The sequence below is a fragment of the Ranitomeya variabilis genome, chromosome 3 (genome assembly GCF_051348905.1).
Source record: "Ranitomeya variabilis isolate aRanVar5 chromosome 3, aRanVar5.hap1, whole genome shotgun sequence".
NCBI classification, from domain to species: domain Eukaryota; kingdom Metazoa; phylum Chordata; class Amphibia; order Anura; family Dendrobatidae; genus Ranitomeya; species Ranitomeya variabilis.
In genome coordinates, this window is record NC_135234.1 from 652,733,804 (window position 1) to 652,759,326 (window position 25,523).

At 43.3% G+C, this 25,523-nt stretch overlaps 1 protein-coding gene across 11 annotated transcripts in view; it reads left to right on the forward strand.

Moving 5' to 3' along the window:
• DTX3 (deltex E3 ubiquitin ligase 3) overlaps positions 1–25,523 on the forward strand; it is a 97,982-nt gene that overhangs the window by 46,222 nt on the left and 26,237 nt on the right. For 10 of the 11 annotated variants that reach the window (XM_077297754.1, XM_077297763.1, XM_077297761.1 and 7 more), the window contains one exon: positions 23,536–24,287. In XM_077297754.1, coding sequence (XP_077153869.1) covers positions 23,536–24,287 — 752 coding nt within the window. Of the gene's footprint in view, positions 1–20,600; positions 20,679–23,535; positions 24,288–25,523 lie in introns of those variants that run through there. The other variant, XM_077297764.1, reaches the window with a different exon arrangement.

Consider the following 25,523-nt stretch of genomic DNA (forward strand, 5'->3'; position numbering starts at 1 on the left):
TCACAAACGACATACAGTATATTACTAAATGGGTCTCTTAGACCTGATGAGTCTGGTTTGCTTACTATTATAATTCATGGTATAATGACTTTATAATTCCATGTGACGGTTTAACGCAGTCTCTACCCATCTAGTCTGATTGACAGCTCCTCAGTGTCCCTCCTTCTGCTGAGATCTTACCCTGTTCAGTACAAGCTGCATATATCATTCAAGGTGTCGAGGGGGAAAGACACTGAATTCACTTAGACTCGAGAACTTTTTCTCTGTTTAGCTGGACATGGATTTTCAAAATAAATACGCCTGTCTCATCAGGTCTAAGAAATCTATTTAAAACTTTATACAGATGTATTGTGAAACCTGATGACAGGTCTGATTTATGCTTTCCAATAAAGGGGCAGTTTGAAAAAATAACAACATTTTTTCACAACTAGTTCATGATATATGTATGTATGCAGCTGTATGGTGTATATGTGTGGTGTGTGCACCAGGAGATTTGCCCGACACGTACGCACCAAACATAACATGGTTACACATATGTATAATGATTCAGAACTTGAACTCTGCTGTACAGGAATCATATACTTGCCCCTGCAAATACTGTGTCTCCAATATATTTGTCATCGGACCACCCAGAAGCAAAGCCAGTATATTTCCATTTATAAGCATTTTCCCATAATCACAGCTCATCACCTATCCGATGGATAGGAGACACGTTTCTGATTCTCAGCGATCACTGCTTATTACTGTATGAATGGAGTGGTAGCGCCCACGCAAGGCCATAGCTGTACTGTCTGTAGGACTGACAGATGTGCTGTACTCGCCTGCCTGTCAGTCCCATTCACATCTGGATCAGTGGTTACACATGGGCATTGCGGCACCCATATAAGACCCCAGGCGATCAGATAATTGGATATAGGTGGTAGGTTGTGATTATGAGAAAACTCTTTCAATGGCCAGGAGACATGATCTTCAACTACTTTTTGATTACTTTTTCCGCCAACCTTCTCACAATAGTAACATAGTTATTAAGGTTGAAGGAAGACTTTAAGTCCATCTAGTTCAACCCATAGCCTAACCTAACATGCCCTAACACGTTGATCCAGAGGAAGGCAAAAAAACCTCATGTGGCAAAGAGTAAGCTCCACATTGGGGAAAAAAATTCCTTCCCAACTCCACATACAGCAGTCAGACTAGTTCCCTGGATCAACGCCCTACCAAGGAATCTAGTGTATATACCCTGTAACATTATACTTTTCCAGAAAGGTATCCAGTCCCCTCTTAAATTTAAGTAACGAATCACTCACTACAACATCATACGGCAGAGAGTTCCATAGTCTCACTGCTCTTACAGTAAAGAATCCGCGTCTGTTGTTATGCTTAAACCTTCTTTCCTCCAGACATAGAGGATGCCCCCTTGTCCCTGTCTCAGGTCTATCATTAAAAAGCTCATCAGAAAGGGCTTTGTACTGTCCCCTCATATATTTATACATTAACATAAGATCACCCCTTAGCCTTCGTTTTTCCAAACTAAATAGCCCCAAGTGTAATAACCTATCTTGGTATTGCAGACCCCCCAGTCCTCTAATAACCTTGGTCGCTCTTCTCTGCACCCGCTCTAGTTCAGCCATGTCTTTCTTATACAGAACGGAGACCAGAACTGTGCACAGTATTCTAAGTGTGGTCGAACTAGTGACTTGTATAGAGGTAAAATTATGTTCTCCTCATGAGCATCTATGCCTCTTTTAATGCATCCCATTATTTTATTTGCCTTTGTAGCAGCTGCCTGACACTGGCCACTAAATGTGAGTTTGTCATCCACCCATACACCCAGGTCTTTTTCATTGACGGTTTTGCCCAGAGTTTTAGAATTACGCACATAGTTACTGTACACAGTACATCTTATTACTTCTACCCAAGTGCATGTCGTTACATTTATCCCCATTAAAGCTCATTTGCCATTTATCAGCCCAAGCTTCTAGTTTACATAAATCATCCTGTAATATAAAATTGTCCTCCTCTGTATTGATTACCCTGCAGAGTTTAGTGTCATCTGCAAATATTGAAATTCGGCTCTGTATGCCCCCTATAAGGTCATTAATAAATACGTTAAGAAGAAGAGGGCCCAATACTGACCCCTGTGGTACCCCACTGCTAACCGCGACCCAGTCCGAGTGTGCTCCAATGGCAGAGCTCTACAATTTACTATGGTAGAACTTTAACATTGACTTTTGACTTGAGGCTCCAGGGAAATAAAAGGATTTTGTAACCCTCTTGGTCAAAAGAAAAGCCCCTTGTGCACCGTATCTACAGTAATGATGATTTCTCTCCATCATGCTTATTACAATGTCGATGATACTGGTTAGAATAGATTTTTACTTGCACATTCTAATATAAATGTCTTCAAGGTGCAAGACTAAGGTTACAGTTACACTATCAGGATTATTGTGAACAAGCTTGGCTATAATTGCTCGTTTCCTGGTAATCGAGCAGTGTAAATTGGCTGTCAAATCACCCATCAAAATCATTGTTCTCAACAGCACATTGTCCGGTGTAAACAGGAGCTGTGCTTCAGAGAATAAAGACGGTCTGTGCTCAGAAAATGATCTATTGCTGATCGATCCATATGTGCCCATGAGAGGTGTGATGGGCCTGTCTAAATAGTCTATTAAGCAACCTCCAATTGGCTTCTACGTAGCCGACCAGCCTTCGTTAAACAACCAGAGATCGTGCCATGCAAATTTACGCTAAACGTTTGAGCAGACAAAAAATCAGATGAAACGCTATCAATAAATGCCCTTAGATTGGCATCACTACTGAAATAATTATTACCGTATGTAAGTCTCGAAATAATTCAATTCTTAATCCCATTTTTACCCTTCTTCAATGTTCAAATAAATTCATGTCTCCTGGTTCTACAAAATCTTTAAAAATCGTTACAATTGTCCATTCGCAATACAAATTTGATATACAATTCCATCCTGACCTTTTAGATTAAATGTAGACTATCGCCCTTGTTTATCAAGACTGGTTATTTTCTTGCCCGTCTTGATGAAGGGGGGTGTTGGAAACAGAAGCTTCCGTGTCATTCATCAATGGAGTAGGAACGTCTGACAAGTGGCGGGTCCCTCATAATGAATGCCACAGTTCGTCATGAGTTAGATGAGCTATGGCATCATGCCCCTGTCCCGCCCCAACTTCACCATTTTGGCACAGCTGATTTGTTGAATCAATGAATAGATTCTGGCTAGGACAGTTCATAGTGAATCAAGTGTATTGTGCCAAACAATGTTAATTTACTTGTGTGGGGGGCCCACTAGTGGATTTACCTACTCGTCTATTGGCCAGTCTGGGTCTGCCTGTAGATTATGCCAAGCCATTTTCAACCAATCGCCTCTGTCCTTCCCTGTATAGACCTGGGGTTTCTCCACTGCTATCTCTAGTTTTTAAATGATCTATAAACTTTCACTTCTGATGTAATCTGTCTACGCATTTCTAAATGATACTTACACAAAGTGTCATGGGACATACTTGTATTTACCAGAGCTACTGCCGGCAGACAATAGTTTCTGCAATCATGATGGTAGACTAAAGCTGATGGGAGATAGCAGAAAACTATTATAATGAGTGGGAAGCTAGTGGGTAGTAAATATGATTTAATATGTCTGGTTACGTTTGGCCATGACTATTATTCATATACTCCTGAAGATGCTGGTAGTTTGGCGAAACATGTTTGGGAGGGGCTCTGATAGTTTGAGGTGGTTCACAAAAGTAGTTCGGTAGAACCAAAAGAAAAATTCCGATATGTGATCAATAACTGGCATAGTCATGCAAAGATAATACACACATTTTTTTTTATTGAAAACACAAGTAGATGTGCAGTGGCAATGTGGGAGACAGACGCACACACATAATGGATAAAAACAAAGATCAAAATATAAAAAATAACAAGTACAGGGGATCTGCAAAGGACATATGTATGAGGGTAATAATTAATAATTAACTGGCCATATAGTCGCATATGTACCAGATATCTGCTTTAGCATGGTAGCTGAAAAAAAGAAGAGAAACTGCTGGAAGTGCTCAATGCAATATATATATACAAATGGCAGTGATTAAATAATGCACAAAAAATGTCAAGCCCTGACGAGGGTATTTACCGAATCGTGTCGGAGTGGAACCACCAATGGGACCCAATACAGGCAGAACAGGAGCGCTCCCCCCATGAATAAAGCTAACTTAGAACTATCTGATATACGTTTAATGCTCCTTTTAGCTTAATGCAGAACGTTTTTGTGCCATTTTGGCTGCTCGGTGTATGGGTCAGTAGCTTCTATAGTCTTCGCATAGAGCAGCATATTAAGCCAACAGATCTGCTTTAACATAAAACACTTTTTTGCAGATAATTATTTTCTTCTGATGTGTTCTCAGCAGGAAATCTTCGCATGTATGGCCGGTATACCCCAGGTTTATTGCACAAGTAGAAATCCTTTGTGCTGATTCATATGTGCAGAAATTACTTCTTTTTATTCTGTTTATTAAGATTTTCCAAATCTTTTCAAAGTAATTGTAGATGGAAAATAACCCAAGATGTTGGCAGTGAAACCAGATTACAGCAGGATGGATTCCTTTTCGACACCAGTAATTTATTTATCCATTCATTTTGGACTGTGAGAACCGAAGGGTGAAAACTGAAATATTTATCTGTGGAGCTAATTCAATTTTGGATTTCTTCAGTTTGGTTATATTAGAACATTCTAAATGTCAGCTAAACTTGGCTGCTCACAATTTATTATAAAGCAGGAACTCGCATGTTACATGGGAAATGTTCTCTCCCCAGATTAGAGAAAAACAGAGGTGCAGATTACAGCATTCTTGGTGTTGTATATAATGGAACACAAAAAGTTGGATAGAATTTATGCGTGGTGTGGGCATGGTTCTACTTAGTTGTACCTCAGTAAACAATATATCAGTTGTGTCACCTCAAGACAACCCCTCTCTATATGGCCCATTAGATGATTAGCGACTCATTTAGAGGGATTTAGAGAAAATGTTGAAGAATGGTTGTGTCACGATTCCACCAATCACTGTGTCCTGGGCGCTGTGAGTGACAGCTCAGTTGCCCTATAGATTCAGGGTCTTTCTGAGCAGTCAGTGTTGTGAGTGACAGCTCAGCCATCCAATCTGGGGCAGGAGTGAGCTGAGATGTCAGTCGTGTGAGTGACAGCTCTGCCCGTCCTATCTGGGGAAGGGGCGTGCTGAGCTGCACGTATTGTGAGTGATAGTCAGGGCAGGGGCATGCTGGGTTTCTTCCAGTGTCCCCCATTCTGGGTGGTTACCTGGCTATTTAGCTGGCTGTCAGTTTCTGATTGCCAGTTGTAGCCTTAGCTCGGTGGTGAGTGTGTGCCTTGTTTACCCGTGCTGTATCTAATCTTATGCTGCCAGACCTTGGATATTGCCTTTGACCATCCATTTGCCTTGCCCCTTTGTCTTGATCTGCTACTTTCCTGGAATTCTGACCTCCCACTGTGAGCTGACTACACCTTTTGTTTTACCCCTCTGTTTATGATGAACTCTCTTGGTATCTGACCCCAGACCTCTTGACTACTACCGTTTCACTGCTTGTCCGTGAGCAGTCGCATTTGTGATTCAGCATCAGAGGTTGTTTTCTTTTAGGCTGCCATGGGGACATGCTTTGGTCTCTATTATAATAATACTATGTGGACAAAAAAATCGGGCACCCCTTAACCTCTTCCCGACATGCGTCGTACATATTCTGCTCTGCGGGAGGTGTGCTCCCGCAAAGCGAAGTACCGTATATGTATGGCGGCACAATCGCGCGGACTTACACTGAGCGCTGCGGAGTTCGGGTGCTGGTGTCAGTTGTATGTAACAGCTGACACCCCACAGCAACGCCCACGATCAGTGCTAGCATCGATCGCGGGCATTTAACCCTTCTGATGCCGCTGTCCATAGTGACAGCGACATAGAGGGGGCTTCCTGCGCGCTTCCATAAGGGCAACGCGACACGATCATGTTGTCTGATGTTCTCCATGGAGACCCTCAGCTCCATGATGGCCGCGGGGTCCTGCAGGGAAAGTGGCTTGTGAGTGCCTGCTGAGGGCATGTGCTGGCATGCCTCCTTCCCTGCCTGTCAGATCCTGATCAAATACTCTGCAATGCAGAGTGTCAGATCAGCGATCTGATATAATACAGTGGTGTCCCTTAAGGCCCCGTCTCACATAGCGAGATCGCTAGCGAGATCGCTGCTGAGTCACAAGTTTTGTGACGCAACAGCGACCTCCATAGCGATCTCGCTATGTGTGACACGTACCAGCGATCAGGCCCCTGCTGTGAGATCGCTGGTCGTGTCGGAATGGCCTGGACCTTTTTTTGGTCGTTGAGGCCCCGCTGACATTGCTGAATCGGTGTGTGTGACACCGATCCAGCGATGTCTTCACTGGTAACCAGGGTAAACATCGGGTTACTAAGCGCAGGGCCGCGCTTAGTAACCCGATGTTTACCCTGGTTACCAGCGTAAATGTAAAAAAAAACAAACAGTACATACTCGCCTTCTGATGTCCGTCAGGTCCCTTGCCGTCCGCTTCCTGCTCTCACTGACTCCCGGCCGTACAGTGAGAAGTGAGAGCACAGCAGTGACGTCACCGCTGCACTCTGCTCTCACTGTACGGCGGCTCAGTCAGAGCAGGAAGCAGACGGCAAGGGACCTGGACACCGAAAGGCGAGTATGTAGTGTTTGTTTTTTTTGGTAACCAGGGTAAACATCGGGTTACTAAGCGCGGCCCTGCGCTTAGTAACCCGATGTTTACCCTGGTTACCGGGTGCTGCAGGGGGACTTCGGCATCGTTGATGACAGTTTCAACGATGCCGAAGTCGTTCCCCTGATCGTTGGTCGCTGGGGAGAGCGGTCTGTGTGACAGCTCCCCAGCGACCACACAGCGACTTACCAACGATCACGGCCAGGTAGTATCGCTGGTCGTGATCGTTGGTAAATCGCTTAGTGAGACGGGGCCTTTACTGGGACAATGTAAAAAAGTAAAAAAAAATATATATATATATATATATATATATATATATATATATATATATATATATATATTATAAAGTGTAATAATATATTTTTTTAAATCCCTAAATAAAGAAAAAAAATATTTTCCAATAAATACATTTATGTAAATAAAGAATAATAAAAGTACACATATTTGATATCACCGCATTCGTAATGACCCGCTCTATAAAACTGTCCCACTAGTTAACCCCTTCAGTGAACACCGTAAAAAAAAAAAAACGCAAAAAACAATGCTTTATTATCATACTGCCAAACAAAAAGTGCAATAAAACATGATCATAAAGACGAATGTAAATAAAAATGGTACCGCTGAAAATGTCTTGTCCCACAAAAAACAAGCCGCCATACAGCTCCATTAGCAGAAAAATAAAAACGTTATTGCTCCCAGAATAAGGCCTCTTTCATGCATCAGTGTCTCTGGTACATGTGGTGACAGTTTTCACACGTACCGGAGACACTGACACACATAGACCCATTCAAATGAATGGGTCTGTGCACATATCTGTGTTTTCTCACGGACCGTGTGTCCGTGTGCTCCACACGTCGACATGTCCATTTTTGTGCTTCTGCACGGATCACACGGACCCATACAAGTCAATAGGTCTGTGTGCCATCCGTGTGCGTTTTTAAAGTCATAGGCTAAGTGCACACGTTGCAGAATTGCCGCGGAAATTTCCACGGCAATTCTGCAACTCCTGCCGCGGGTATATCTCATGCGGAGTTGGCAAGCATATTCCCGCTAAAAACTAGCATTTTGCAAGCATAATTAGCTTGCAGAATGCTAGCGTTTTCCAAGCGATCTGTAGCATCGCTTGGAAAACTGATTGACAGGTTGGTCACACTTGTCAAACATAGTGCTTGACAAGTGTGACCAACTTTTTACTATTGATGCTGCCTATGCAGCATCAATAGTAAAAGATAGAATGTTAAAAATAATTAAAAAAAATTAAAAAAATGGTTATTCTCACCTTCCGCAGACAGCCGATCTCCTCAGCGGCTTCCGTTCCTATAGATGCTGTGTGTAGGACCTTCGATGACGTCGCAGTCATGTGACCGCGACGTCATCGCAGGTCCTTCACTCACACAGCATCCCTGGGAACGGAAGCTTTCGCGTGCACCGCTGAGAGGCGGGAAGACTCCGGGGCCATCGAAGGTGAGTATATCACGATTTTTTATTTTAATTCTTTTTTTTAACAATTATATGGTGCCCAGTCCGTGGAGGAGAGTCTCCTCTCCTCCACCCTGGGTACCATCTGCACATGATCCGCTTACTTCCCGCATGGTGGGCATAGCCCCATGCGGTAAGTAAGCAGATCAATGCATTCCTAGGTGTGCGGAATCCCCGCGATTCCGCAAATTTAATGAACATGCTGCGTTTTTTTCTGGAATGAGATTCCGCTCAGGAAAACAACGCAGCATGTGCACAAAAAATGCAGATTGCATTCTACTAAATAGGATGCTTAATGTGAACGTTTTTTTCGCGGTTTTATAGCGATTTTATAGCGAAAAAACGTGAAAAAAATGCGAAAAATCTGCTACGTGTGCACACAGCCATAGGGTTAAAATTGAAACAAATTGTTTCAATACATGGACACACAGATGCCACGCGGATGGAACACACGGATAGCACATGGATGCCACATGGATGTGACACATGAACACATGGACACGGATATCTCAGGACGTGTGAAACCGGCCTAAAGCGATTCAAAAATATATTTTTTTTTCTATAAAATTGTTTTTATTGTGTAAAAGCGCCAAAACATAAAAAACTGTATAAATGAGGTATCACTGTAATCGTACTGACCCGAAGAATAAAGCTGCCTTACCAATTTTACCACACGAGGAACGGTACAAAAAAAACAAAACAAAAAGCAATTCCTGAATTGCTGGTTTTTGTTCAGTCTGTCTCCCAAAAATCAGAATAGAAAGCGATCAAAAATTGTCATGTGCCCGAAAATGGTACCATTAAAAACGTCAACTCGTCCCGCAAAAAACAAGACATCACATGACTCTGTGGGCCGAAATATGGAAAAATTACAGCTCTGCTGTATATACGCCCCCAATCCGACCTGTAAAAGAAGGAAAATAACTTTTATTATACTCACCTGGGGTGAGGTGCGGTCCAATGGGTGTCTCTGGTCTTGGTCCGGCGGTCCTAAATAAAATAAGATCTGGAGGCAGAGTTATCTTCCAGACGACATTCTCCCCACAGTTACAGTTATAGATATCAGGGTATCATTTTATTCATCTTCCTATGACCTACATTCCCATATGGACGGCTTAGGAGGGTCGATCCTACTGACAGATTCCCTTGAATATGAGTTTATAGTGGTTATTATCCAAGTTCTGTGACGTTACTGTGTGCATCATTCCTACATTGTGGCATGACATTATAATATTATTCATGTGTGATTTCTCCACTTTGGTCACTGCCTATGTGTTGTGACATCTCTATCTTTATTATTCCTGCACAGAGATGCGGGGACAGCATTTACAGTATCCTGACATCACTAAACTTTTTATCCATGGGATGGGATATCTACTCCTGTAATTAGTAAACTTACTCCTTCACAGTTATTTTCGGTGCAGCTGAAATCAAAATGATTCAACCCCCATTGCAATTATGTTGTATTAGCAAAATTTACAAACTTTCTGCTTTGCAATAAACCAATTAGACAAAAACAGTTTAAGTAGCACAACAAATCTATTAAGTTTTTTCTCCAAATACAACGCTAAAATGCCATTTTTAATGCCAACTCTAATCTCAGAATTATCTGACACCTTCATGACAATTGTATTTTGCACTTAGTAGAGCCCCTATGGCTGTTATGACCTGCTCCAAATGTGATTTATAGCCAGACACCAGCTGTTAGCAGCGTTCCTGAGGAATCTTGGCAAAGTCCTCATGGGCAATGGCCATCAGATCACTAATGCAACTGCCTTGCTCAAATACCATCAGACATTTTTTATGTGGCTCAAGTCAGGCAACTGTGATGGCCACTCCAATAAACCAAGTTCCTTGATTTATTGCAAGTAGCAGGAAGTCTGTAAATTTTGCTATTAAAACGTATTAACAATAGGATTTTAATGATTTTGATTGCAACTGCATCTGAGGTGTAGAGGTTGGTAGCGTGTGCTTGGAATGGCCTGAAGGTTTATCTGCCACATAGGGATATGATGCATGTAGAATACGATTCATGTGAAGGCCCTATACACAGTAGACTAACATTGGCCGAATCCATCAATATCAATGGGTATGTCCGAGAGTCTGATGTGTATGGGGACCTGCGCCTCTCACTCCACATCATATGACGTCTGATTTCAGACTGCTGATCTTTTTGTTCTCTAATAGATAAGCTGCCACTAGAGATGTCTGGCAGCGGCTCTCTCATGGAGAACCCAGTAGCGCTCAGAAAGTCATGCGAGATAGGTCCTGACCGAATGATGGCTATCTAAAGTGTATGGGGGTCTTAACAGATTTTCCATTAGGGACTGGAAAGTTATTAAAGTTATTGCTATTCTTCTAGTTGGAGACCGTATCGGTATGGCTTCGGTCTATCAAGTCCTCACATAGGCAAAGTCATCCCAATGGAATGGAGAGTAGACAATGATGAGTGATGTCACCAACTTCATATGTGAATTATTTCATTCTCGCTCCTTTTTCAGGGTTAACATTTTTTGGGCCGTCTCTAAGCTCTCATGAGAAATGTCAGCTCTGCCATGTTGTGTGGACACTTGTAGTGATTGATTGAAAGGCAGGCTATTTATCATGTCAAACATGAGGCCGATGGTGAACTGCTGGGAGCTGGGGCTCTAGGTTGGAACAACGCAATTTCATTTATTTACATTGTACGAACGAGTCTGCCCGTGTCTTATAAAATATGACAGCTTTGATCAGATAGATGGTAGATATGTTATGGTTCACTTGATACCTCAAAGGACTCCTTTTCATGACAGTTCTTTCCAAAACTCAATACTTGTAATATTACTTGACACATAGTACCAGCTGGATAGTCAACGTGATTCTGTGCTGTTTACCGCCAAACTATTATTTATGTCAAAAATCGGATTTTCTTAGTATTTACTGAGATGTCAGTTTGCCGTTCTGTTCAATAGAGATAAACCTAAAATACAAATATCCTCCAAACATTCACAAATCGGGGTGTTTGATGGTTTCAAATACTAAGTAATGATTGCAGACATTGACAAGATGGTTATCTAATGGTTGTCTGCGCTAAACAACCTCTTACACCAAGCAGGGTGGCTCTGCAATGTGGCTCTGTCAGTGATCACCTCTGAAATAACTACCACTGACAGGCTTAGTGCAAGCCTCTCCGCTTACCAGATCCCAGGGGTTGCCCTGACCTTCACCCTTTAACCCTTGTACAGGGATCTGGACTTAAGCTGGGACCCCTGGGCTGGGGCTACGGAATAAGCTGCTGTTCGGAGGTGCAGGCTGGCAGGAGTGGTCAGGTGGCTTGGTCAGAACCAAAATTGCCAAATTAGAATACATAAGAATAGTCAGTAAAACAAGACGAGGTCAAAACAGGACACAATGATACTACACAAGAGCTAAACGGACAGGACTAAACTAGAGAAGCACAGAGCTATATCTGGCAGCTTCCAGTAAGCTGAAAACTTAAGTAGGGCGTTGTTCTCTCCAGTTGGCTGTAGCCCTGTTATGATCTGGTGACCTTGGAGCCGCATGAAACTTTCTCTGGAGTCGGTGGTACCTGTACTGACCGCAATCCTGAACTAACACCGCAACTAGAAGTAGCCGTGGGGTGTGCCTAACACTCCCTAGACACCTCGACACAGCTGGAGGACTAAATACCCCTATAGATGGAAATGGGAATGCTATCTTGCCTCAGAGCAGACCCCCAAAGGATAGGCAGCCCCCCACGAATAATGACTGTGAGTAGGAGAAGAATAGACACACGCAGGTAGAAAACAGGATTTAGCAAAAGAGGCCACTCTAGCTAAATAGGAAAGGATAGGACAGATAACTAGGCGGTCAGTATTAAAACCCTTCCAAAAATATCCACAGCAGATAATACAAAAAGTTCCACAATCTAACTAAAGACATGGAATGTATATCTGCCACTCCAGAGAATCCAGCAAGACTGAGAAAATACTGACACAATCTAAGCTGGACAAGAAAACACAAAGAATAGCACTGAATTGTGAAGCACACAACATGTGTGCCACAGGGAAAAAGAACCAGACACTTATCTTTGCTGATTTGGCAGAAAGGCAGGAGGAACCAGGCACAGGTCCTACACCTCCCAACAACAATTGACAACTGGCAAGGACTAATGAATCCTGCACGCCTAAATACCCCAGTCAGATCTGCAATCAGCAGATACACCTGACCAGGACTGCAACTCAGGGGCAACTGCATTACCACCTACAACCACCGGAGGGAGCCCAAAAGCAGAATTCACAACAGTACCCCCCCCTTGAGGAGGGGTCACCGAACCCTCACCAGAGCCCCCAGGCCGATCAGGACGAGCCAGATGAAAAGCATGAACCAAATCAGCAGCATGGACATCAGAAGCAAAAACCCAAGAATTATCCTCCTGGCCATAACCCTTCCATTTGACAAGGTACTGAAGCCTCCGCCTCGAAAAACGAGAATCCAAAATCTTCTCAACCACATACTCCAACTCCCCATCAACCAACACAGGGGCCGGAGGATCAACAGAGGGAACAACGGGCACCACATATTTCCGCAATAAAGATCTATGGAAGACATTATGGATAGCAAAAGAGGCCGGAAGCGCCAATCGAAAAGACACCGGATTAATAATCTCAGAAATCCTATAAGGACCAATAAACCGAGGCTTAAACTTAGGGGAAGAGACCTTCATAGGAACATGACGGGAAGACAACCAAACCAAATCCCCAACCCGAAGCCGGGAACCAACACACCGACGACGGTTAGCAAAACGTTGAGCCTCCTCCTGAGACAACACCAAATTGTCCACCACATGAGCCCAAATCTGCTGCAACCTGTCAACCACAGAATCCACACCAGGACAGTCAGAAGGCTCAACCTGCCCAGAAGAAAAACGAGGATGAAAACCAAAATTACTAAAAAAAAGGCGAACCCAAAGTAGCCGAACTAGCCCGATTATTAAGGGCAAACTCGGCCAATGGCAAAAAGGCCACCCAATCATCCTGATCGGCAGACACAAAGCATATCAAATAAGTCTCCAAAGTCTGATTAGTTCGCTCGGTCTGGCCATTTGTCTGAGGATGGAATGCAGAAGAAAAAGACAAATCAATTCCCAGCCTAGCACAAAAGGCCCGCCAAAACCTAGAAAAAAACTGGGAACCTCTGTCGGACACAATATTCTCCGGAATACCATGCAAACGAACCACATGCTGAAAAAACAACGGAACCAACTCTGAAGAGGAAGGCAATTTAGGCAAAGGCACCAAATGAACCATCTTAGAAAACCGGTCACAAACAACCCAGATAACAGACATCCTCTGGGAAACCGGAAGATCAGAAATAAAATCCATAGAAATATGCGTCCAGGGCCTCTCAGGGACCGGCAATGGCAAAAGTAACCCACTAGCACGGGAACAACAAGGCTTGGCCCGCGCACAAGTCCCACAGGACTGCACAAAAGAACGCACATCACGTGACAACGAAGGCCACCAAAAGGACCTACCAACCAAATCTCTGGTACCAAAAATACCAGGATAACCAGCCAACACAGAACAGTGAACCTCAGAAATCACTCTACTAGTCCATCTGTCAGGAACAAACAATTTCCCCACAGGACAGTGGTCAGGTCTATCAGCCTGAAATTCCTGAAGAACCCGCCGTAAATCAGGGGAAATGGCAGAAAGGACCACCCCTTCTTTCAGAATGCCGACCGGTTCAAGGGCCTCAGGAGAATCAGGCAAAAAACTCCTAGAAAGGGCATCAGCCTTAATATTCTTAGAACCCGGAAGATACGAAACCACGAAATCAAAACGGGAAAAAAACATGGACCATCGAGCCTGTCTAGGACTCAGCCGTTTGGCAGACTCGAGGTAAATCAAATTCTTATGATCGGTCAGGACCACAATACGGTGCTTAGCTCCCTCAAGCCAATGTCGCCACTCCTCAAACGCCCACTTCATAGCCAACAACTCCCGATTGCCGACATCATAATTGCGTTCAGCAGGCGAAAACTTGCGGGAGAAGAAGGCACACGGTTTCATCAAAGAACCAACAGAATCCCTCTGAGACAAAACGGCCCCTGCCCCAATCTCAGAAGCATCAATCTCAACCTGAAACGGAAGAGAAACATCTGGTTGGCGCAACACCGGAGCAGAAGTAAATCGGCATTTAAGCTCCTGAAAGGCAGAGACAGCCGCAGAGGACCAATTCGCCACATCAGCGCCTTTTTTTGTCAAATCAGTCAAGGGTTTAACCACGCTGGAGAAGTTAGCAATGAAACGGCGATAAAAATTTGCAAAACCCAAAAATTTCTGAAGGCTCTTCACGGGTGTGGGTTGAATCCAATCATGAATGGCCTGAACCTTAACCGGATCCATCTCCATAGATGAGGGAGAAAAAATAAAGCCCAAAAAAGAAACCTTCTGCACCCCAAAGAGACACTTAGACCCCTTCACAAACAAAGCATTGTCACGAAGGATCTGAAATACCATCCTGACCTGTTCCACATGAGACTTCCAATCATCAGAAAAAATCTAAATATCGTCCAAATATACAATCAAGAATTTATCAATATAAGTCCGGAAGATATCATGCATGGAGGATTGAAAAACAGATGGAGCGTTAGTGAGCCCGAATGGCATCACAAGGTATTCAAAATGGCCTTCGGGCGTATTAAACGCAGTTTTCCATTCATCACCCTGTTTAATACGAACAAGATTATATGCCCCCCCGAAGGTCAATGTTAGTAAACCAACTAGCCCCCTTAATCCTAGCAAACAAATCGGAAAGCAAAGGTAAAGGGTATTGAAACTTGACCGTGATCTTATTCAAGAGGCGATAATCAATACAAGGTCTCAAGGAGCCATCCTTCTTAGCAACAAAAAAAAAACCTGCTCCTAACGGTGAAGAAGATGGCCGAATATGCCCTTTCTCCAAAGACTCCTTAACATAATTCCGCATGGCGGTATGTTCAGGCACAGACAGGTTGAAAAGTCGACCCTTAGGAAACTTACTGCCTGGAATCAAGTCAATAGCACAATCACAGTCCCTGTGCGGTGGAAGGGAACTGGACTTGGGCTCATCGAATACATCCTGAAAATCAGACAAAAACTCAGGAATTTCAGAAGAGGAAGAAGAGGAGATTGACATCTAAGGAACATCATTATGAACCCCCTGACAACCCCAGCTAGTCACAGACATAGATTTCCAATCCAACACAGGATTATGTACCTGCAACCACGGGAAACCCAGCACGATAACATCATGCAAATTATGCAACACCAGAAATCGACAATCTTCCTAATGGGCTGGCGCCATGTGCATGGTCACCTGTGTCCAAAACTGAGGCTTATTTTTAGCCAAAGGTGTAGCATCAATCCCCCTTAAAGGAATAGGGTTCTGCAAAGGCTGCAAGGGAAAACCACAACGCCTGGCAAACTCAAAATCCATTAAGTTCAAGGCGGCGCCTGAATCCACAAACGCCATGACAGTGAATGATGACAATGAGCAAATCAAGGACACCGATAACAGAAATTTAGGTTGTACAGTACTGATGGTAGCGATCCTCTTTGTCCGCTTAGGGCAGACTGAAATGACATGAGAAGCGTCGCCACAATAATAACACAACCCATTCTGACGTCTGAATCCTTGTCGTTCCGTTCTAGACAAAATCCTATCACACTGCATTGGCTCAGGAATTGGCTCTGAGGACGACGCCACAGCGCGCACAGTTCTACGCTCCCGCAAGCGCCGATCAATCTGAATGGCCAGAGACATAGAATCACTCAGACCGGAAGGCGTGGGAAACCCCACCATAACATCTTTAACGGATTCAGAAAGACCCTTTCTGAAAATTGCCGCCAAAGCATCATCATTCCATTTAGTCAACACAGACCATTTTCTAAATTTCTGACAAAACAATTCTGCCGCCTCTTGACCCTGAGACAGGGCCAACAAGGTTTTCTCTGCTTGATCCACAGAATTAGGTTCATCATATAATAAACCTAAAGCCTGAAAAAAGGAATCTACATTAAGCAAGGCCGGATTCCCAGATTCCAGGGAAAATGCCCAATCCTGTGGATCACCACGCAGCAGGGAGATGACAATTTTAACCTGCTGAATGGAATCACCGGAGGATCGCGGTCTCAGAGCAAAAAACAATTTACAATTATTTTTAAACCCCAAAAATGTGGACCTATCACCAAAAAACAAATCAGGAGTAGGAATCTTCGGTTCTAAAGCTGGAGTCTGAACAATATAATCAGAAATACCCTGTACCCTAACAGCAAGCTGGTCTACACGAGAAGCTAATTCCTGAACATCCATGCTGGCACAAGACTCCTCAGCCACCCATAAATAAAGAGGGAAAAAAAGACAAAACAGACTGCAGAAAAAAAAATGGCTCAACACTTTTCTTCCCTTCTTCTGAGATGCATTTAACTCATTATAGGCCAGTTGTACTGTTATGATCTGGTGACCTTGGAGCCGCATGAAACTTTCTCTGGAGTCGGTGTTACCTGTACTGACCGCAATCCTGAAGTAACACTGCAACTAGAAGTAGCCGTTGGGTGTGCCTAACACTCCCTAGACACCTCGACACAGCCGGAGGACTAAATACCCCTATAGATGGAAATGGGAATGCTATCTTGCCTCAGAGCAGACCCCCAAAGGATAGGCAGCCCCCCACGAATAATGACTGTGAGTAGGAGAAGAATAGACACACGCAGGTAGAAAACAGGATTTAGCAAAAGAGGCCACTCTAGCTAAATAGGAAAGGATAGGACAGATAACTAGGCGGTCAGTATTAAAACCCTTCCAAAAATATCCACAGCAGATAATACAAAAAGTTCCACATCTAACTAAAGACATGGAATGTATATCTGCCACTCCAGAGAATCCAACAAGACTGAGAAAATACTGACACAATCTAAGCTGGACAAGAAAACACAAAGAATAGCACTGAATTGTGAAGCACACAACATGTGTGCCACAGGGAAAAAGAACCAGACACTTATCTTTGCTGATTTGGCAGAAAGGCAGGAGGAACCAGGCAGAGGTCCTACACCTCCCAACAACAATTGACAACTGGCAAGGACTAATGAATCCTGCACGCCTAAATACCCCAGTCAGATCTGCAATCAGCAGATACACCTGACCAGGACTGCAACTCAGGGGCAACTGCATTACCACCTACAACCACCGGAGGGAGCTCAAAAGCAGAATTCACAACAGAGCCCCTAGGGAACTGATAACTCCAGCTGGACAGCACACACTCATATTGCCAGACAGGGTGACACTGCATGTCCCAGCCACCCTAAACATAGTTGTTGGACAGAGCCTTTGCCATCCAGAGCTTCTGGTTCCGACATCTCTTCTATCACCAACACCTCCCGTAGAATGAATACAGCGGCACATAGTGACAGAGGCAAACATCGCATTCAGCAGATCCTGGTGAAGATGTGACAGCCTCATACTGAAACAATAGATACCACCACCTTCTGTAGATGCCCTAATTTGCTACATTGTGACCATACACCTAAAACAGCTTTTACTTGCAACCTCCTATACAGATGCACTCTTGATTCAAAAAGATATACTTAAGTTTTTAGTAGGAAGAGGAGAATAGACACGTCTATCTAACGTGCCTATTTTCAGGAAGGCTGGACTAGCCAAAAAAGAAAGAATCAAACTTGCTGGACGAACTATCAACAAATTTTAAAGATGCTGTCCACTACTTTACCATTGATAGCCTTTTCTTAGAATGCGTCCTTTTTCAATTCGTAGGGGGCAGATGTGCAGCACCCAGCCACGGCCACTGTACAGTAGACGAAGCAGTGCTGTGCAACTCCATAACTAGTCAGTTCTGTCCAACGCCAATCCAATATGAAGAACAGCTGATCGGCGGGGGTGCTGGGTGTCACATCCCAACTTATCAGATATTGAGGACCTAGCCTAAAGATAGGCCATCAATATTAAAGTATGGCAACCTCTTTTTAAATACAACATTGATAGTAACAAGTGTAGATTGAATAGAAAAGTGTCAAGATGGAAAGGTCGAACATGGGACTGCTACTCAACACAAAGAGGACAAAGATATTGACTACTGCCGGGTATGATCAGGACACTTTGGATCGATGATCACTCAATATGCAGCAATGACAGCAGAAGTTAATAGGTGAATAGCTAGGTGCAAATCAACCATGAAGTCATTGGACAAGGTTTTCAAATTGAGGAACATTACACTAGTTTGGTCTTTTGTGTGGTGACATACTGAAGTGAAAACAGGACTATAAGGAAACAAGAGAGGAGAAGAATCAATGCCTATGAAATGTGATGTTGGAGAAGGATGCTATCAATACCATGGATGCCACGACGAACTGACAAATCAATTTTGGAACAAATCAAGCCAGATATGTCACTTGAAACACGGATCACCAAGCTCTGATTTGCCTACTTTATATACATCATATGAAGAGAGCAATCACCGGAGAAAGACATCATGGCCCGAAGAATAGTTGAAACAAGGCGAAGATCAGCAATCCAGTAGCTTGATACTATCAAGATAATGACGGACAAGACCCTGGTGGAGCTATCTAGGCTTACATAACATCAATCTTCCTACAGATCGTTCATCAAGTTGCCATTGCTCGAGATCGAGCTGAAGGCCCTTAAAAAGAAAAAAAATTCCTTCTTACCACCAACATTTGCTTTTGGAGTATAGTTGGGACACATTGATGCAAATTATATGTTCGTCCTGTTCTGCCACATTCTTCAGGTTGGGACAGAATTTATCAAATGTGGACAACTTCCTGGTTGATTTGTGATTGCTCTTGGCAAATAAACCTGATTAACAATTGAACTTCCTATATTATCACAGAGGTGTTTGGCAAGTGTTAGACTACTTTCACACTAGCGTTGTTTGCTGTACGTCGCAATGCGTAGTTTAGGAGAAAAAACGCATCCTGCAAAGTTGTCTGCAGGATGCGTTTTTTCCCCATAGATTTAAACTAGCGACGCATTGCGACGTATGGCCACACGTTGCAACCGTTGTGCGACGGTTGCGTCGTGTTTTGGCAGACCGTCGGCACAAAAAACCGTTCTATGTAACTTTTTTTGCGCGCCGTGTCCGCCATTTTCGACCGCACATGCGCGGCCGAAACTCCACCCCCTCTTCCCTGGACCTTACAATGGGGCAGCGGAAGCGTCGTAAGACTGATTCTGCTGCCCACGTCGGGCATCACTTTCACAATGCGCTTCGGCACGTCGGGCCGATGCATAGCGACGGCCCCGTGCCGACACTAGTGTGAAAGAAGCCTTAGTCAAGTGTTAACATTTCTAGAATGTGAAGTGACAACTAATACAAAGGATGTAGGAAAAGAGCAGTGAGCATGGAGAGTGAACAATGACCTGGTAGCTATCCATCATGCACAATGTTTCTGCTGCTAATGAACCTTTCCCTGGCTCCTGTGAAGATAAATACTATTGGGTTTTAAATGTGCTCAGAGCTAATTTACATAATGTATTTGCATTAATCAGTGGGCTAGCAAATATTATATAAATAATATAGTGCTGGGAATGTGGTGTAATTAGCATGCGTAAACCTTCAGTTAATGTCGCAGAACAGAGTGCCGGTAAAAATAGGCCAAGTTGGAGGAAATGGTTGAAAATAATAATTTTACATGCTTGTAATCAATTATATTTCCCTCTAAGCTATGCACTATGGAAATTGTAGAGTTAAAGGGATTGGCCACTACATTTTTATTGATGACCAATCCCTTAGTATAGGCCATCAATATCTAATCAGTGTGGGTGTAACACCCGGCACCTCCGCCTTTCAGCTGTTACCAGTGGTGACCGCTGGAGGGTCTCCAATGCTGCCGGAAAACAGCAGCTGTGTCAAAACAATAGTGGCCAAGGACGGTCATTGGAAATACTATAACTATAGAAATGACGGAGCCTCTGTTTTCCTGGCAGTATCCGACAACTTATGGTCGCCACCTGTAGCAGCTAATCAGCGCGGATACAGAGTGTCATGCCCCCACCGATTTAGGTATTGATGGCCTATACTAAGGATAGGCCATCAATGATAGCGTAGCGGGCAATCACTTTAAACCTTCTAAACTTTGTAGACAAGTCGAACTGGTATTGGATTTTTTTATCCTCCCTATCCTTTCCAGATCACACTACTTAGGACGTATTCAGATGTCATTGATTTTTCTTGCACGCAAAAAAAACTGACCAATTTTCTTCAGTATTTTGGATCAGATTTTCATCAGTTTGGTGATTGTGTCAGTTTTTACCAGCAGTTTAATCTGTTTTTTTTTTTGTTTTTTTTTTCAGATGTGTTTTTGTGTTGACCACTCGGTCTGCAAAAATACAGTCATGTGAACAGCCCCATCTACTATAAGGGAGGTAGGGCTTCTGTCCGTGAAAAATGTATAGCTCTCGTACGTGAAAAACTGACATCTGAAGGAGGTCTCAGGTCGCGTTCACATGTCTAGTAATCAGATCCGATAAGCAAATAAACTGATTAAAAACTGACACATTTAGAAGCGATCCTTGCATATTGACAGCAATAACAGTCAGATCCAGCAGCAACCAGTGTTGTGCCGACACAACTTTTTTGTCTGGCTGAAAAAAAACGCATCAGTTTTAAATGTTGTCATTTTTTATCAGTTTGAAACTGATCCAGTTTTTTTTGATGATGATGGGACGTGTTCACATGTTAGGCAAGGTTCACCTCACCTATTAGCAGTGGCTTTCTTCTGAAGCCCTGAAAATCAGGAATCAAGAACGACTCCATAGCGGGTAATGAAGCTGGGTTGTCACTTTGCGCTCTTGCTGTCCTTATTTTGGGCTAGGTCCTCCTTTTTGAGACTGGCACAAAGACATGGTGGTCCACTGCACTTTTGTGCCCAACTCAGAATGGTGCACACTGTCAAAAATGAGATCAGACAGACTAGGTCTGCTCCAGAAAAGTCAGTGGCCCTCTCCGCAGATACTCCTGAATGTCATTTTTCAGGGATTCAGACAGAAGCCCTTCCAGAGTCACAAATTTGTGGCTAAAGCGTGATGTGAACGTTGCCATAGAGGAAATAGTGCATCCGGATCCTTACAAAAAAAATAGATTATGTTCTGTAGATGACCCTCTCCCACAAGTTATAGGTGGTAACAAGGAATGAAAATGGACACCCATCCATCATTATTACTTGTAAGGCTAAGTTCACATGAGCGTATAAAAAATTGTACAATTTTCATCAAGAAAAAAAATGGAAATTTTTTCACCTGTATTGTCATCCGTATGGCATCTGTTTTTATACATCAGCAGTTAATATGTACAGGACCAAATACAGATTCCAATGGTAAGAATTGCAATGCCATAAAAGATGCCTTTGGGATCCGCTTTTTTTTTTTTTGCGCTACCATTAACGTGAATGGATGAGTCGCACACGGAATACGCAGAAAACTAGTGGAAGCTGCCAGTTTTTCCGCGTGGACATTCGGTCCGTGTGAAGTAAATGCTCATCTGATCAGCCCAATTTAATATAATTGGTCTGAGTTCTGTGCCTTTTTTCCACGGACGGCACTGGGATCGAGAATAAGGTCTTGTGAAAGTAGCGTAAAGGAGAGAGCAGGCTAGCGATTTGCCACCAGGACTCTACCCACATGAAGTGGCCGGTTTTGCAACGCGTGGTCTCACCCCGAGGGGACAGACATGAATGCAGGTCAGGTATTTCATACAATTGTGTAATTTCCGCTAAGAAACGCCAAGTCCTGTAAAGAGTATTAGCTGATTAGTAGATCATTAGCGGCACTGAATTATGTGTTCATTATTCTTATCCTTCTGGCATTACACATTTTTCTGATCCAGCATTTTTTTAATCAACACAGAGCAAGGCCATTATCATTTATAATGTGTTAATGAATGTAACTTGCTGAAGATTGTATACATTATTCTGACGAACCTTCCTCTATCTTACCTTCTCCACGGCATTAGTATTCAGTAAGAGTACTGATCAGGGTGAGAGGCTTTTTTCTCCTATATTTCATCTACTTATCATTGCTGCTTTGCTCTTCATATCAGAAACAAAAGAAAGCTCTGACTACATTATCTGTTCCTTGGTGTAGTCAGAACCCCCACATTAGCCCTGCAGAGTGGCCTGTTGTACAATGATGGCTTGTGATGGGAGCGATACTATCTGAAGAGACCATTCCAGCTTGATTATAGCGGGGTTCTGACAACATCCTCACACTCCCGCACGCTTGGAGAGAGCGTCGGGTGCTGGTGCCAGACTTCTCTGACAATGACATCTCTCCTGAGAACAAAGGACCAAGCATACTGAAATTCAACACGTCCAACCCTTCCATTACCTTGCACAATGTTTCGAACATATTGAAAGCCAACATTCCTGATCTTTCCTTCCCCCACAAACATGGTCGTCATGTCATCCACCCCTTCCTCAATTGCTAGGTTGAGCTGACATTCATCTAATTTCTATGGGCACCTTAGGAAACTATAAGTCATTGTGCATACAGCAGGAAACCGATTTTCCAATTGAAAGAGGTTGATGGACAGGTCTGGTCACTCCTTCACCAGTGGTCATTTGTGGACAGGAGAGCTGTGCAGTCTTTGAGGGCGGCTGTACTTGCAAGTGTCGGAGGAGAATCTGTAATACGTATTATTATGGGGGTTGTCCGTCTTAAGCTACAAGTCTGCAGTCACTTCGTCCGTCTTAAGCTACAAGTCTGCAGTCACTTTGTTACTGCAGACCTGTGAATCCTCACTTTGTACTCAGTGCTGTGAGAAGTCTCTGGCATCGGAAGCAAGCAGTCTTCTGACCCTAAGTATGTGATTTGCATACTCCTGGCCACATTCCAACTAGATGTATCTGAGCTGACTAAATACAATTGCTTTGAGCGAGGCTGTGCCCGCCTAGTTGGCATCTGACCACGTGAATGCAAATCACATGCTTGCCACTCTCGGCGCTGGCACCAGAGAATCCTGACTGCATGTAGTGTGCGCAGTGTCAGCATTCACAGGTCTACAGTCACATAGAGAGGTAATATGGGGCAATATGTCTTAAATCCACGAAAACAAACCATGGTAATGTATCAGTACTAGGTTTCTTGTTGTGAAATACAGTGATTAGTATGAACCCATGTAAAACCAGTAAAGTCAGGATGTTATTACTGGTAAGCGTTGTGGGTTCTTTTGTGTTCGTTTTATTCAGCTTTGTGCTAATTTCTTGTTCTTCTTTTTTTTTTAAAGTTTCCTTTGTCTTGTCCAGAATGGCAGCCTGCGGAGGGAACGCGAAGAACAAAGTCACAGTTCATAAACCAGTTTGGGATTTCCTCAACAAAGAGACTCCATCCAAACTGAACCGACTCAGAGAGGACAGTGGAGTTCGCATCCTGATTGACGGTGAAACTTCTGAGATTTACGTACTGCGGTTGTCTTTTGACAGCCACGTTACTGCCCATAATATTTCACTTGTCAGAAAGGCTCTAAAATCTTTACTAAAAGATACTGAGAAAGAATTAAAGAAATCCTGCAAACAGCATCAGATTTCAAGTTGCATGGCTTACACGGATAAGAACAGTGAGCATGGGGGCGAGCTCCATCTCCGCAATGTGTATAGCAGAGGTCAGCAAAGCACCAGCAGCCGGGGATTACCAAGTTCCAGTGGGGGAGCAAGTGGTAGTCATGGGAATTCACGTGACCACCGAAGAGAAGAGGCAGAAGATGACCGAGAGAACCAGTGTCCCATTTGTCTGGGTGAGATCCAAAACATAAAAACCCTGGAGAAATGCCAGCATTCATTCTGTGAGGATTGCATCACCAGGGCTCTGCAAGTAAAGAAAGCATGCCCAATGTGTGGTCGCTTCTATGGGCAACTTGTGGGCAACCAACCTGAGAATGGTAGAATGTTAGTTTCCAAGGACTCCAGTCTTTTGCTTCCTAGTTATGAAAAATATGGAACGATTATCATCCAGTATGTCTTCCCACCAGGCATTCAAGGGGTAAGAGAAGTTTTACTTATTTTTGTAGATATATTATGAAAAAAATAAATAAATAAAAAAATAACAGCCATTTTTCCCAAACACCCCCCATATACGCTCTGGCAAAAATTAAGAGACCACTGCACAGTTTGTCTGATTTTTCTCTTTATAGGTATACTAGCTGAAGAGCCCGGTGTTGCCCAGGCATAGTAACTAACTGTTAGTTATAGCACCTCACTTCTCTCATTTTCCCATCACGCCTCTCATTTTCCCCATCGCATCTCTTTTTCCCCCTCACGTCTCTCATTTTCCCCTCACTCCTCTCATTTTCCCCCACACACCTCATTTTCCCCCTCACACCTCTCATTTTCTCCCCTCACGTCTCTCATTTCCCCCCCAACACCTGTCATTTTGACCTCACATCTGTCTTTTTCCAATCACTCCACTATTTTCCCCTCACTCCTCTCCTTTTGCACTCACACCTCTTCATTTTCACCTCACACCTCTTATTTTCCCCTCAGTATATACCTGTATGTCATCTCCTCCTGTATATAATATATAGCTGTATGTCATCTCCTCCTGTATATACCTGTATGTCATCTCCTCCTGTATATAGTATATACGTGTATATCATCTCCCCTGTGTATAGTATATATCTGTATGCCATTTCCTCCTGGCTGTCAAATTGCCTCCAACACTTTTCCTTTCACTTTTTCCCCATTATGTAGATAAGGGCCAAATTGTTTGGTGAATTGGAACGCGCGGGGTTAAAATTTTGCCTCACAATATAGCCTATGACGCTCTCGGGGTCCCGATGTGTCACTGTGCAAAATTTTGTGGCTGTAGCTGCGACGGTGCAGATGCCAATCCCGGACATACACACATACACACACACATTCAGCTTTATATATTAGATTTTTGAGTAAAATGTAAATTGTTCTTTTATTCTATGAACTTCTAACAACATGTCTCCGAATTTCCAAGCAATAAATTTTGTATTTTTTTTTCTGAAAAGGAGAAATGGCCAAATTACAAAAAAGCCAGTGCTTTCAGACCTCCAATAATGCAAAGAAAACAAGTTCATAATCATTTAGAAACAAAAATACTAATGTTTTAACTTAGGAAGAGTTCAGAAATCAATATTTTGTGGAATAACCATGATTTTTATTCACAGCTTTCATGCGTCTTGGCATGCTTTCCACCTGTCTTTCACACTGCTTCTGGCAGAAAAATGTAAGCAGTTCTTCTTTGTTTGAT